Source organism: Falco cherrug, chromosome W (genome assembly GCF_023634085.1).
Source record: "Falco cherrug isolate bFalChe1 chromosome W, bFalChe1.pri, whole genome shotgun sequence".
NCBI classification, from domain to species: Eukaryota; Metazoa; Chordata; class Aves; order Falconiformes; family Falconidae; genus Falco; species Falco cherrug.
This window is the reverse complement of record NC_073719.1, coordinates 4,997,293-5,012,721: the sequence shown is the minus strand read 5'-3', so window position 1 is coordinate 5,012,721 and position 15,429 is coordinate 4,997,293. Positions and strand designations below refer to the sequence as shown.

At 38.9% G+C, this 15,429-nt stretch overlaps 1 protein-coding gene across 8 annotated transcripts in view; it reads left to right on the top strand.

Annotated features, from left to right (window-relative positions):
• The window catches only part of LOC129734521 (zinc finger RNA-binding protein), a 46,381-nt gene that overhangs the window by 12,634 nt on the left and 18,318 nt on the right, over window positions 1-15,429 (top strand). For 5 of the 8 annotated variants that reach the window (XM_055698091.1, XM_055698096.1, XM_055698099.1 and 2 more), the window contains exons 3-9: window positions 1,210-1,492; window positions 3,931-4,075; window positions 4,789-5,007; window positions 8,559-8,803; window positions 9,808-9,999; window positions 12,238-12,538; window positions 13,437-13,630. In XM_055698091.1, the coding sequence (XP_055554066.1) occupies window positions 1,210-1,492; window positions 3,931-4,075; window positions 4,789-5,007; window positions 8,559-8,803; window positions 9,808-9,999; window positions 12,238-12,538; window positions 13,437-13,630 (1,579 nt within the window). The remainder of the gene's footprint in view (window positions 1-1,209; window positions 1,493-3,930; window positions 4,076-4,788; window positions 5,008-8,558; window positions 8,804-9,807; window positions 10,000-12,237; window positions 12,539-13,436; window positions 13,631-15,429) is intronic. The other 3 variants (XM_055698092.1, XM_055698095.1, XM_055698094.1) reach the window with 3 other exon arrangements.

Genomic DNA, 15,429 nt, shown 5'->3' with positions numbered 1-15,429 from the left:
AACTTCTTGTTCCTTTTGGTTTTGAGCATAACCATGCTGCAGTTCCACTTTGCCACTGAGTATGTTTGCTTCAAGTGAGATTTAATTTTTCTATTTACTTCTAAAAAATAGGGGATGCTGCCTTCTCTAATAGGCATGGAATTGGTTTTGAATTATATTTTTATAGTGGTATAGACATTCTTAAATATTATTGAAAAGCAGTGCTGGAAGTGTACTAAAAATTTCAGAATAGTCACTCAATCCCCATTTCATATCAGTGTTCCAGATAGTGATATTTTGCCAGTTTATTTGTTTAAAAATAAAAATAACTATTGTAGGCTTTTAATCATAATGCACAGTTATAGATCAATATAGGACAATAATATTAGTTTCAGTTCAAATAATTAAGCCTTTGAAGCCATATTTTTTTTATTTCCACTGTTAATATTTACTCATTCTTAGTAAATAGCCACATATTAATGTCCTACCTGCAAATTTAAGAGAGGCAGATTAGTCTCGTCATGTGTCTGGAAGCTTGCCAGAGCTCTGGTAGCAGTCATCTTGCTCGATCTGACTGACTGTTCTTTTGATGCTTTGTGTTGTGAGGCAGTAGAGTTCTGTACGAGTGAGTGGGACCAGCTTTTATAATTCTAAACTTTTGTGGGAAAAGTCCCTTATCAGAGGTGTGTATTTAAAGTGTCTTTGCCTTAAATTTAAGAGTTCTCAGCTAATTTTCATGCAAGTCTTTAAAATCTCATTACTTTAATATGGTTTACTGAAAAACATCATGCAAGTGCAGGTCAGTAATGAGCTCTCACAGAAAAGCAGTATTTTTCTGAATTTGACAGGTATGTCAGTTTTATTGAAGAACTACTAAAACACTTAAAAACTTATTGGTCATGAAAAGTTAATAGTGTAAGGCTTCTGTATTATTTTAAATGAAAGACTTGGGTTCTTTTCAAGCAGTGGAACACACCACCACCCCCTTTGCTAAGAAGAAAGTCACCACCTACATAATATGTCTGCATCCACAGAAACTTCAAAATGATACAGCCTTTTTCATGGGGGTGGAAGAGGGGTAATAAAAGCCATTAAAATGTATGATAGCTGCTCCAGGTCTGTTTGTAGAATAGACAGGTATTAATCAAATCTGTGATTTTGAAATGTTTAGGCATTAGCTAGTATGTTGAATCAATCTAATTATTTACTTACTGTCTTTTTCCAATATAGCCAGCAGCCAGCTTCAGGTGTAGCGTATTCCCATCCAACTACAGTTGCTAGCTACACTGTCCACCAGGCACCAGTTGCTGCACACACTGTTACTGCGGCCTATGCTCCAGCAGCAGCTACAGTTGCAGTAGCCAGGCCTGCTCCAGTAGCTGTTGCGGCCTCTGCAACAGCTGCTGCTTATGGAGGCTATCCTACATCGCACACAGCTACAGATTATGGTTATACACAGAGGCAACAAGAAGCTCCACCACCACCACCACCTGTCACTACGCAGAATTACCAGGTGTGTTAAAATAAGCAATTGCTTGTGTGATTTTTAAATTATATGTTCAAAGGAGGAGGCCTGCTTGGATAAGAGAATGTGATGATATTTATATCTTTTTCTTCCATGAATCAGTTTGATTGCAACTCAAATTACTTAGTAGCTAAAACTGATAGAATGTGAAGTGACTGCAGTCTCATATGCTGTGTATAGAGGATTATCAGCAGTAGTACTGCAGGAGCTAAGATTTAGATGTCCACACAGTAAGCAATGAATTGACATTTATCTCCAAATGATTTTGTGAACCTCTGCTGAAATATTTGTCTCAGCTAGCCTAAATGTTCAAGTGGCATGTGGTAAACTGGGTCATGGAACTGATTTAGATGAAAAAACTGTTCCAATAATTTTTTTCAGTGGGAGATATAGTTCCTTTGTCAGATTTCTGGGTGCCACAGGAGCCCTAGTACCAAATGTAAGAGGATAGAAGATTACCCTAGGAGAGGAACTACCCTTTGAGTAGGTTTTGGGTATCCTTTGTGAGACCACTGCCTAATCTTGTGTGGCTACAAGCTTCTACAAAAGGGAACTGTTGTCTGTTTTCGTCTAGCCCTGACCTTTGCTTGACACTTCCTTGCATTGAATCTAGCAGTTGTCAGCATTTGGGTGGGTCAGTTCAGGATAAGGATCCCACAGAAAACTAACCAACCAAAAAAGAAGTAGCATCTTTCCACAGATTTGACAGACTTCTGCAGAATTTCCTTGGTTCTGCACAGTTGTGATGCCAATGCAAGAGATAAAGGTGGGATTGTGTAGGGCTGTGAGGAGAGATGTGATGGTACCTCAGACAACTTCCCATTCTTACGCTGGCTTAAATGTCATATGAAACAACATCCTGTCAGTGACTTGTATTTCTCTTCAGTCCAGGAATAAAGAAACTTAGCAATACAAATCAGAGTGCTGCATCAGTTTTACAGTTGGAAGATTTCAGTCTGTAGTGGTTATCTTGGGACTTATCTAACATAAGTGTTTACTCCTGTTCAGTTTTTAAGAAAGAGTGAGAAATTGCAGTTTTCCCTGTCTGTCCAGATTCACACAGTGCAAGCATATATGTACATCAGTAACCCTAGCCCATTGGTTTCAGACAGCTTAGATGCAGAAAGATGAGGGATTTTACATGGCCAGGTAGTTTCCCATTGGAAATGTGAATTTTATTTGTATTTTTATCAGCTTTTTTTCTACATTAGCATTTGTTAGTCAGTCTTTAGTGGATATTTCTAGGCTGGTGTGTTTATGTGCAAGAGTTACCAAACTCTTATGGCATGGCCCGTAGTTAAAATGTGCATTTACTATGAGAAGACACTGAAATACTATGTCCCTTGTAATAATTCTTTAATTTTTTTAGTCCTAAACTTATCAAGGCATTATCTAGATTCTAATTAGTATTTTTGTTTGTTTAAAAGGACTACTGTTGCTCTATGTTATAAATTCCTTTGTATGGCTTTTGTAATTTGTCATGTATGGTAATGAATCAAAATGTAGGAATCTTTCCAGTAGCACATTTACTCATAAATACAAGGTCATTAAACTAGTCAATTATTAGATGCATTCAGGCAGAAAAGAGTCCCCTAAACTAAAGAAAAATAATTCTACTTTACACAGGCTGGATGGAAAAGAGGTTTATTGTTATATTTCTTTGAAATCAAATGAAATCGTATACGTTAGTACATTTCGGCTAATGTAGTTTGTGCCTTGCTACCCCTCAGTTGATCAACTCTGCACTTTACCATAAATATGGTGAGGATGGGAGAATATATGTACGTGCATATAGTGCCTTCCAAGCCCTCCCTTTCTAAGCTTGCTAACCATCTCCTGAGTTCTGGAGTTTTTGAGTGGGCTACTTACCTTTCCCTTATAAACTAGATATGGTTCCCCAATGGAATAGTTGATACACCAAAAAGTAAAGAAGGCTTTAAAAGTATAACTTTCATACTCTAAAAAATATAACCAAGAAAAGTATTGTTGTTTGTGGGATTTTTAAAGCCAGTAAAGGTTCATGTTTGTAAACTTGTGAATTTATTGTAGTTTGTGGAAATCTGTGGTGTTTTTTTACTTCATGTTTTACAGGAATGTAATCTGATACAGTTGTCATGAAAAACTAGTGAGAATAGTTGCTTTTTGGTAACAAAAATAATTTGGAAGGGAAAGTGACTTAATAGCATGAGGTTAATTCCTATATTAAGTCTGAAAAAGGCCATCAGGGTTGTCTTCAGGCCTGAAGTATCTGTAAACATAAATTTAATTTCTTTAATGCATATATTAGTATATACTGTCTCTAAATATTTTTTAAATATCTAATGTAGTAGAATAGAAGAAAATTCTTTGCTGCTGCTAATGATCTTTATTACTCCAGATATATATTTAAGGAGAAATTTGCTGGGTTTTCTCTTTTGAATTTTTAGGATTCCTATTCTTATGTTCGATCTACCGCCCCAGCTGTCGCTTATGACAGCAAACAATACTATCAACAACCAACAGCAACTGCTGCAGCTGTGGCTGCTGCTGCCCAGCCTCAACCTTCAGTAGCTGAATCATACTACCAGACAGGTGGGTGTCATGATTCAAACTCCTGTCATTATACACAGTCTGCGTACTACCTTAAAAATATATCTTTAAATATTTCACATTATCCAGATTTGGTTTTAGTTTAGTTTTCACATGTAATCCCTGTCAATGTGTAGAAAAATTTGCTGTACCTAGAATTTGAACGTTATTGTGACACTGCCATAAGTAACTATCTTTGAGGTCTGGATTGTTATTAAACACACTCAAAACATACTTCTAGGCAAACTTTTAAAAGTCAGTGGTGGGTTCAGATTACAACTTTTTTTTTTTTATTCTTTAGTTACTTAATGCATGTACTTTAATTATTGGTATCATGAATGCTACAATGTGTAAATCCTATTTACTTTTTGTACTATAAGTAGGGATAATAGGAAAGTTTAAATGTTTCTTAGGCTTAGTGTACACTAGTAAAACCATTGAACAAGAAGGTTGTTTAAAAACATGGCAGCACAGTTAAAAATACATAAATCTGAGGTACTGTAGAAAGAACCAAAAAACCAAAACCAAAAAACCAAACAGAATAAAATAACACCAAACAAAAAGGAAAAAAAAACCCACCCAACCAAACTAAAACAAAACCCACTTGTTATGTGTTTATTCCCCAGCATATCATTAAGTATCACTTAATATGGTTTGCATTTCATTCAACTAAAGCATGTCAGTATTCGTACACTTCTATTTTCTATCCTAATTAGCTCCAAAAGCAGGATATAGCCAAGGGGCAACTCAGTATACCCAAGCCCAGCAAACACGACAAGTGACAGCTATAAAACCTGCAACCCCAAGTCCAGCAACAACTACGTTTTCTATATATCCGGTATCCTCTACTGTGCAGCCAGTAGCAGCTGCAGCTACTGTTGTTCCATCCTATACTCAAAGTGCAACGTACAGTACAACAGCGGTTACTTATTCTGGTAAGAATTTTGTGTATTAAGTTGCTGGGAACTTTGCAGTTGTTACAGGAGAGGATTTAAATGCTCAGAATTTTAGCAGTTTGTGTTCAATTGCATCTTAGTCTACTGAGAAGTATCAACCAGTTAAATCATAATAATGGCAAAATATTTTGATGTATCTTTAAAAGAGGTTTGATGTTTGTACGTGCCTGTTTTGTTACATGTGAGAATCCAAAGTGTTGGCATTATGTGCATGGTGTTTTATGACTTACTGTAAGGTTTGGAGAGAAAAGATGGGGGATAGAAAAAATAACGAAACATCCACACAAATATAACCCAGGGAAACTGGGAGCATGCTGCCATCAAACAGCAGTGACAGAGAGGAGCGCGCCAATATAAATCTTGTAAGTTTGGGTTGTCTTGACCCAAAATGGGAGGAAAATGGGTGCTAAATAAAAAATAACTTTCCTTCAAACATTAGAAATCCAAAAAGTAGTTAAAGATGAAAAGATGTTAACTTTATGGCCAGATAGTAATCAACTGGCATATTATAGCTACCTTGAACTTTCTGTTTTGTTTTCTGTTTAAAAATGGATTTTAAGACTTCCTTGAAACAGAACCTGATCAGAGGATTAAAATGGTTGAACGTGTAGATATAGAAAGTTTATGGGAAAACCGGCTCAAAGGTGCGAAAGCCCAGTTTCCTTGATTTATTCAACTTTGATACTAGAAAACAAGGAGTGTGTAGACAGGGTGTGCTGCGGAGGTTTTAGCAGGCAAGCAGCTTCTTTGTACTAGAACAATTTAAATCAGTGAAATAGAATGTAATAGCAGTAGCAATTCTGTCTTTTATCTTTCTTTTCTACACCACGCCACCCCACCCCACCCCCCGCCCCCCCATCTGTCCTCCTTTTCATTTTGGAACTTGAACAGTAAATCTGATTCTGGAAGACTACTTACTATATGGCCTTTGATAAATCTTTTATTAAAATACTTAGAATGATAGAACTGTAGGTTTGGGTTGGAAGGGACCTTAAAGATCATCTAGTTCCAGCCCCCCTTCCATGGGCAGGGGCACCTTCCACTAGCCCAGGTTGCTCAAAGCCCCATCCAACCTGGCCTTGAACACTTTCAGGGAGGGGGCATCCACAGCTTCTCTGGGCAACCTGTTCCAGTGTCTCACCACCCTCACAGTAACGAATTTCTTCCTTATATCTAATCTAAATCTACCCTCTTTTAGCTTAAAGCCATTCCCTCTTGTCCTGTCGCTACAGGCCCTACTAAAAAGTCTGTCCCCATCTTTCTTGTAGGCTCCCTTTAGGTACTGGAAGGCTCCTATAAGGTCTCCCCAGAGCCTTCTCTTCTCCAGGCTGAAGAACCCCAACTCTCTCAGCCTTTCCTCACAGGAGAGGTACTCCAGCCCTCTGATCATCTTTGTGGCTCTCCTCTGGACTTGCTCCACCAGGTCCATGTCTTCCTTATGTTGGGAGCTCCAGAGCTGAACGCAGTACTCCAGGCGAGGTCTCATGAGAATAGAATAGAAGGGGAGAATCACCTCCCTTGACCTGCTGGTCATGTTTCTTTTGATGCAGCCCAGGATTCAGTTGGCTTTCTGGGCTGCAAGCACACATTGTTGGGCCATGCTGAGCTTCTTGTCCACCAGCACCCCCAAGTCGTCCTCCTCAGGGCTGCTCTCAATCCATTCTCCACCCAGCTGTTATTGATACTGGGGTTGCCCTGACCCAGGTACAAGACCTTGCACTTGGCCTTGTTGAACTTCACTAGGTTTGCATGGGCCCACCTCTCAAGCTTGTCAAGGTCCCTCTGCATGGTATCCCTTCCATCCACTTGTCACCAATCTCCACTTGGCTATTGAGCCGTTGACGGCAATTCTTTGAGTGTGACTATCCAGCCAATTCCTTACCCACAGAGTGGTCCACCCATGTCTTTCCGGTTTAGAGACAAGGATGTTGTGCAGGACCATGTCGAAAGCTTTGCACAAGTCCCAGGTAGATGAGGTCAGTTGCTCTTCCCTCATCCGTCAGCACTGTAACCCCGTTGTAGAAGGCCACCAAATTTGTCAGGCATGACTTGCTCTTGGTGAAGCCACGTTGGCTGTCACCAGTCACCTCCTTGTTTTCCATGTGCCTTTGCATAGTTTCCAGGAGGATCTGCTCCATGGTCTTGCTGGGTACTGAGGTGAGACTGACTGTCCTGTAGGTTCCCGGGTCTTCCTTTTTTCCCTTTTTAAAAATGGGGGTTATGTTTACCCTTTTCCAATCCATGGGAACTTCACCGGACTGCCATGACTTCTCAAACATGATGGATAGAAGCTTAGCTTAGTTCCCTTGGCACCTGTGGATGCATCTCATCAGGTGCCCTGGACTTGTGCGCCTTCAGGTTCCTTAGATGGTCTCGAACCTGATCTTTTCCAACAGCGGGCAGTTCTTCATTCTCCCAGTCCCTGCCTTTGCCTTCTGTGACTTGGGCAGTGTGGCTGGAGTACTTCCTGGTGAAGACCGAGGCAAAGAAGTCATTGAGTACCTCAGCTTTCTCCATGTCCTGGGTAATCAGGTCTCCTGTTTCCTTCTGGAGAGGGTCCACATTTTTCCTGGTCATCTTTTTATCACTGATGTACTTATAGAAGCTTTTCTTGTTGTCCTTGACATCCCTGTCCAGATTTAATTCTGTCAGGGCTTTAGCTTTCCTAACCTAATCCCTGGCTGCTCGGGTAGTTTCTCTCTAATCCTCCCAGGCTGCCTATCCTTGCTTCCACCATCTGTATGCTTCCTTTTTGTGTTTGATTTCATCCAGCAGCTCCTTGTTCATCCATGCAGGCCTCCTGGCATTTTTGCCCAACTTTGTCTTTGTTGGGATGCATCGCTCATCGCTTCTAAGCTTGGAGGAAGTGATCTTTGAACATTAACCAGCTTTCTTGGGCCCCTCTTCCCTCCAGGGCTTTATCCCATGGTACTCTACCAAGCAGATCCCTGAAGAGGCCAGTCTTCTCTCCTAAAGTCCAGGGTGGTGATCTTGCTGCATGCCCTCCTCGCTACCCTAAGGATCTTGATTTCCATCATTTTGGGGTCACTGCAGCCAAGGCTGCTTTTGAGCTTTGCATTCCCCACCAGCCCCTCCTTGTTGGCGAGAATAAGGTCCAGCATGGCACCTCTCCTTGGAGAAGGAAGTTATCAATGCATTCCAGGAACCTCCTGAATTGCCTGTGCCCTGCTGTTGTCTCTCCAATAGATATCTTGTTACATCATACTCGGTCTTAACAGAAAATTTCACATAATTTCACGTATTCCTTAGGGATGCTTTGATATATGAAACATAACTATGTTTGATTTGTCTAAAAACAAATATATTCCTGATACAAGTGGTACGCTATGTATTTGTGGGCTGTGAAACATCAAGAAAAATTCAGACTGCATCACAAGATCTCAATAAATTGTTTATATCCTGCCCCCCCCCCCCCCCAAGTATTCAATATGCTTGGAATTAGTGGATTTTGGGATTTTGTAATTGATACATGATGTACAGTGATGTAACATTTTATTTTGATCTTTGAGGTACCTCTTATTCTGGCTATGAAGCTGCAGTGTATTCAGCTGCATCATCCTATTACCAGCAGCAGCAGCAACAGAAACAGGCAGTGGCAGCAGCTGCTGCTGCTGCTGCAACAGCCGCTTGGACAGGGACTACCTTTACTAAAAAGGCACCATTCCAAAATAAGCAGCTGAAACCGAAGCAACCTCCCAAACCACCCCAGATCCACTACTGTGATGTTTGTAAGATCAGCTGTGCTGGACCACAGGTATATATATATAAATACAATATTCTGCTACATACTTCAGTCGTAATATTTTCAGCTAAAAAATGACCCCTTTAAGAATATTTGTTAATTTTTAAAGACTTGATTCTATACTTTTACTAAAGTTTTACAATTAAATGAAAATGTGTGCTATTATAGAAAGAGGTCCTATGAGAAGACAAAAAGATAGATCCCCTTAGCTTGTATAGTGAAGCTTCTTCAGCTGTGCTTTGGACTCCAGAAGTATTCTAAACTTTGAATTTGATTTGCTTTTTTAGCACAGCAAGTTTCTTAGAAAATACTTTTTTCAAAACTTTGTGAATGGTAAGCCTGAAAATTTATTCTTCATTGTATTCCAGCATCTCAGTTTAGTTTCACGGTGGGTACAAGTGCATAAAAAGTAGATATCAATTCATGTAGAGTGCTTGTGTCTGGTGAAACAGTTCTTACTCTTTAGGCAAATTTGTCATTATTTCCTACCCTGTCTGCTCTGTAGTTTGCCACTGTTGGTATAGGAACAAATAGCAACTTCTGCATTTCATTTTCAGCACAGCTTTATTTATGCATTACCTTCTTTTGAATTTATTTTTTTTTATTCTCTGGATACATATAATAACTGTGGTTTTGCAGTTTAAGGAAAATTAAAAATCAAGAACAATTTAATGCAGTGCAGGAAACTGCAACAGAGATGCAGTTTTCTGGTCTTGTTAAGCTTTCAATGGTAATATCTGTTGACCAGTACTTGATTGAGGAAGTGAGAAGGTAGAAGAGAAAAGACCATATTGTATTACCTAAAAGTGGAATCCTGGCGGTGAAGAAAATTCCTTGGTCTTAAAGTGGCCTGCTTATTCCTTAGAGCATGTCATATGGAAGAAATGTTTGATGTAGGAAGTATTTTCTCATACAAAGCATATGTTCTGTGCTATGTTCTATATTACACGTATTCACGAGTGATGAACAAGCAGTACGAAGACAGGTTATTGTGTGTGTATTGTTTATTTAAACAGACTTATAAAGAACACTTAGAAGGCCAGAAACACAAAAAGAAAGAAGCAGCATTAAAAGCTTCCCAGAACACCAATAACAGCAGCACTTCTGTTCGTGGAACTCAGAATCAGTTGCGTTGTGAGCTTTGTGATGTGTCTTGTACAGGGGCAGATGCTTATGCTGCCCATATTCGTGGAGCCAAGCATCAGAAAGTAAGAACTTTCTCTTGTCCTTATTATACAAGTCAGTCGTATATTTCTTCCCATAATTTTTTCTCATCTAAGAGAGGAGAAAATATGCAGAAACAATATAATTTGAATTATTTTGTTTAAAGACATTTAGTTCTGGTTTTGTTTCAAACTTATCTTTAAGCTCACTATTAGAAAGGCCTTGTTGGGAGCAAGGGGGAAAAATATTGCCACTGCATCAATGAGAAGAGGATATATTGGGGAAAGTATGTAAATTGTAGGAAGAAGGTATAGAGTAAGATGGGGAAAGCATCAATGAGGACATCCAGTAGCATGCTTGTGCCCCCTAACTCTTTTCAAGACTTTTCTTGACATTTTTCTTATTTGTCTGGTGCTGAGAAACTCTCAGTGCACTTTGAAACACTGTAAGCTGAGTCAGTGCCAAAGGACAGGACTATTACGCATCACTTTTTGGTATTTCTTGCAAGGAAAACTGTTCCTTGCTCCCATATACCAATGTCCTGTAGTAGACTTTATAATGTCTGTGTTTGGAAGAGTTTTGGTAAGCATACTTTCCCTACTGTCTGGGTGCAGTTAGGTAGACATTGTGGAATAAAGACTGCGGACTGTACTGTGAACCCCTGTGGACCAGTGTTTTAAATTTGACCATATAATAGTGAACGGAATGGCTGTGTAGAATGTGTGATTAGATATTACAGATTTTCCTCATAACTCTGGAAAGGTTAATGTCAGTAACAGATACAAGTATTAATATTCAGCTTTTATAGCTCTTTGTATCTCAGAACACTGTACGAAGTGGCATCAATAACATCATTCCTATTAACATAAATATAGCAAATTTAAGACAATTTTCCCAATATTATTTTTTGTTAGTACAAGAACAAAAATTATAATTTAGATAGACTTTCCTAGTGTTCTTTTTTTCATTAATGAAGTTGAGCCATTAAATTTTTGGGTTGTGCCCAGTAACTCCATAGGTATATATTATCTTTATATATTTGGATGTCGCTTTCTCTTCCTTATAGATAGGCACTAACTAATGCTAATTTAGGTTGTCATCAGTGTAAAAATGAAATCTCAAAGGACTCTATTTCTTTGGTATGCTGAAGTATCTTGTGAATTCTACTGGAAAAAAGTAATTCTGAAGAGTTGCTTGAACTTAAATTTATAGTATTATGTGGCATTAATATGTCTGTATTCTGACGGGGAACATGCTTAAAAACTAACAAAACCCTAAGATGTGTGTATACAGTTGTGTTCATATCGTGATTGTGTATATGTGTTTGCATTAAAGGCATGTCTAGCAGATTTGTTTGAGGGTTTTTTTTGGTTTTGGGTGGTTTTTTTTCCAGCTACTTTCAAACTCAATCTTTAGTTTTCATTTTGCATGGTTTTTTCTTACAGACTTACATGCATTTTGCTTTTTCAGGTGATGATCAGCTGTCACCAAAAAGAAGTATTCTGTCTCAAGCATATTGTGAAAAGGCCTCTGCTTATTACTTCTAAGAATAAGCATGTACCTCTTTACTTTCTGTGAAATACTAAAGAGCTCTGAAATATGCCTCTTGCATCCTCCTTAACAGTCTCTGCAGATGTGCTTTAAAAAAACCAACAAACAAACCCCCAAACAAACAAAAAACCCCAAAACCCCCCAAAAACCCCTTTGAGGAATATCTACTGTTTTACGAAGTAACCTAGAAAGTTTATTAATAAAAATACTCTTAAAATGTAATGATCAAAAGAGACAGTGATGTTGAATCTGAATTAAATAACTCTTATTTACAAATATTATTTGGAACCACAATAGTTCAATGTACTACAATTTTTGGGGGTAGAATAAAAAGCAACCAGGCAACAAAACAGTAAGGTTGAAAGTTTGAGCAAAATGTTTCCTTGAGTTTTACTGGCTTGTGAGTTTATTGGCTTTCTGTTCTTGTCTATGCAGCTTTTGGAGTAAATATCTGAATTTCTAATGGAAATAAGCAATCTGAGATAACTATTAAGTATTTCCTTGTTACAGATGACAAGAACTTTTACATGTCTGTCCGTGTGTCGTGTCCATCCACCTGTCCCCCCGATCACTTTTTGTAAAGAAGCAATAACTTTTTAGTTATATTGATTTATATATATATATTTTAGCAATATTGATGCTTCTGTTAAAGCTTCCGTAACCTATAACAAGTTCATTTTTTATAGTTATCCCAGGAAGATCATATTATGAATTTCTCTTTATTCTTACAGGTAGTCAAGTTGCACACAAAGCTTGGCAAACCCATTCCTTCAACTGAACCAAATGTGGTTACCCAAGCTACTTCCTCAACATCCATATCTGCTTCTAAACCAACTGTCTCTGCTTCGAATATATTAACTAGCGGCAGCACTGTGAACTCCTCTGTTGCATCCTCTGCAGTGAAAATTCTTACTCCCACGGCAAATGCACCACTTAATGCAGTGTCCAACAACAAAACATCTTCAACCCCTGCTAATATAGCTGTAAAGAAAATATCTACACCGAAAATAAACTTTGTTGGCAAGTACAGAAGTCAGTCTTTATTTTAAAGCCTAACCTATTCTATATATATTTTTTTAAGATTTTAGTGCAACAAATACAAATGTATTTAGTTAACTTTTATGTGTAACTGTTGTGTTTAAGAGAATTAATGATAGGTGAAAATAAGAATATATATAAAAGTTTGGCTTCACAGTTCATGGTGTTTTCTGCTCTGTTGTCTCCACCTGACCTCTCTTGGAGGCTTCTCCCACCTTTGGTTTCTTATGTAGTAGTTGTTGGAGTATTGCAGTTTATAGTCCAGTCGGTCCTAATTTCAGTTTACAGCCTGGGCTGTTAAGGCAACCTGCAGTAGATTAGCAGTTGATAACTGGGCAACTGAAACACCCTTGTAACGCTAGAAATCTTAACAGTGGAAACATGAAATAAGCATGACAGACAGGTAGAGACAGGAAGCAGTCGTTCAATAAGCTATCCTACTCTTGAAGGAAAGACCTATGCAATTGCAACACTGAGATTATACTACCTTTGTTACTACAAACATTATAAGGTTTTGAAGTACTTTTTTTTTTGGATCCACTAACAAAAAAATATCTGATGACAAAAAAAAAAAAAAAAAAAAGAGGAAGACAATTAAAATATATTTGCCGAGTTGTTCCCATTCAGTGCATGAAAATGAATGATAAACTTTTGCTTTATATAGTTGCAATATTGCTTCTTGCTAAAATAAAAAATTAGGTGTTTAAATAACTTTTTGTTAAACTTTTTTAAAAAAAACTTTAATTGTATTTAAAATATGTTAGTTTTAATTAATTTTAAAAGTCTGATAATGCTTTAGCCAGAACATTGCAAATAGTCTTCAGTTTTCACATCATGTGTAATCATATTCTCATTTTATGAAAGTTAATGATTTTACTTTTTTTATTTGTAGGTGGTAATAAGCTTCAGACAACAGGAAGTAAACTGGAAGAAATTAAATCAGCTGAAAGTGTTAAAACAACAACTGCTGCTACAGTACAAACGAACGAAGTAAAATCAGACACAGCAGCTGAACCAGTGACTCCTACAACTCTTGCTGCTTTGCAAAGTGATGTCCAGCCAGTAGGCCATGACTACGTGGAGGAGGTATTGATGTAAAAATGTGGATTACTTTTTAACTACTTTAGTAAAAAATTATTCAACGTGAAACATCACAGAATGGCTGAGGTTGGAAGGGACCTCTGGAGATCATCTGGTCCAACCCACCTGCTCAAGCAGGGCCACCTGGAGCCAGTTGCCCAGGTCCATGTCCAGACAGCTTTTGAATATCTCCAAGGAGGGAGATTCCACAAGTTCCCTGGGCAATCTGTGCCAGTGCTCAGTCACTCTTACAGTAACAAAACAAAACAAGTGTTTCCTGATGTTCAGAGGGAACCTCCTGTGTTTCTGTTTGTGCTTATTGCCTCTGGTTCTGTCACTGGGCACCACTGAAAAGAGCCTGACTCTATCCTCTTTGTACCCTCCCTTCAGGTATTTAAATACGTTAATTAGATCCCCTCCCAAGCCTTCTCCTCTCTAGGCTAAACAATCCCAGCTCTCTCAGCCTTTCCTCATAGGAGAGAGGCTCCAGTCCATCATCTTTGTGGCCTTTCATTGAATGCTCTCGGGTATGTCCATGTCTCTCTTGCACTGGGGAGCCCAGAACTGCATGTGGGATTCCGGGTGTGGCCTCACCAGTTGTTAAAGGGGAAATTCACACAGACGTGGGTACCGCTAGGTTGCTTTAATCACAACTCAGAGTTGGGCCACCACCTCAGTGAGTGGCAGAGAACAAAGGGATGCAGCACAGCTTATATACACTAATCAGATCATTAGTCAGTGTCTGAGGTTTTAGGAGTTTCTTTTGGTCTTATCAGCTCTGGAATCCATCACCTGACCTTGTCCCAGCTGATACATCTATTCTGGTTCCAGTCTCTGCCTCAGTTCTTAGGTCCTGTTTGGATCATGATTTTCTTTCTGCCGGCTTTAACTCACACAATCCTTCAAGCACACTTAGTCTTTGAACAAGCAATTCCTATTCATCTGCATTAAAACAAATAACGATTATTTTTTTCTAAAGCCATCTGTTTTTCAGAAAGCACCTGCGTAAACAAATTGTTCATCTATTTTTTTTTTCTATTTAAACCAGCCTTGGATTAGGGCTATACAAGGGCCAAGGCCTGGTTCTGCCAGTTATCAGCTTTAACACTTTAAATTTCTTTATTCAAACTATGTTTTCTTTAACACCAGTGCTGGGTTAGAGAAGAAGGATCACCTCACTCAACCTGCTAGGTAATACTTTGTCTAATGCAGGCCAGAATGCCATTTGCCACCTTTGCTGCAAGGGCACATTGTTGGCTCAATTTCAACTTCGTGTTCACCAGGCCCCACCCCAGGTTCTTTTCTGCCAAGATGCTTTTCAGCTGGGTGGCTCCCAGCATATATTGGTGCATGGGGTTGTTCCTCCCTAGGTGCAGGACTTCACACTTCTCCCTGTTGAACTTCACAAGGTTCCTGTCAGCCCATTTTCTCCAGCCTATTGAGATCTCTCTCTGGATGGCAGTGCAATCTTCTGGTATATCAGCCACTTGCTCCTAGTTTTGCATCATCAGTAAACTTGCTGAGGATACGCCCTGCCCCATCATCCAGATCATTAATGAAGATGTTAAAACAGGACTGGACCCAGTATTGACTCTTGAGGTAGGCTGCTAGTTACTAGCCTCCAACTAGGTTTTGTTCTACTGATCGACACCCTCTGGGCCTTGTCATTCAACCAGCTTTTTATCCACCTAACTGTATGCTTATCCAGCCCATACATCAACAGCTTGTCTATGAGAATATTATGGTGAGACTGTGTCAAAGGCCTTACTGAAGTGCAGGTAGACCAGGGGTCCTAAAACTACGGT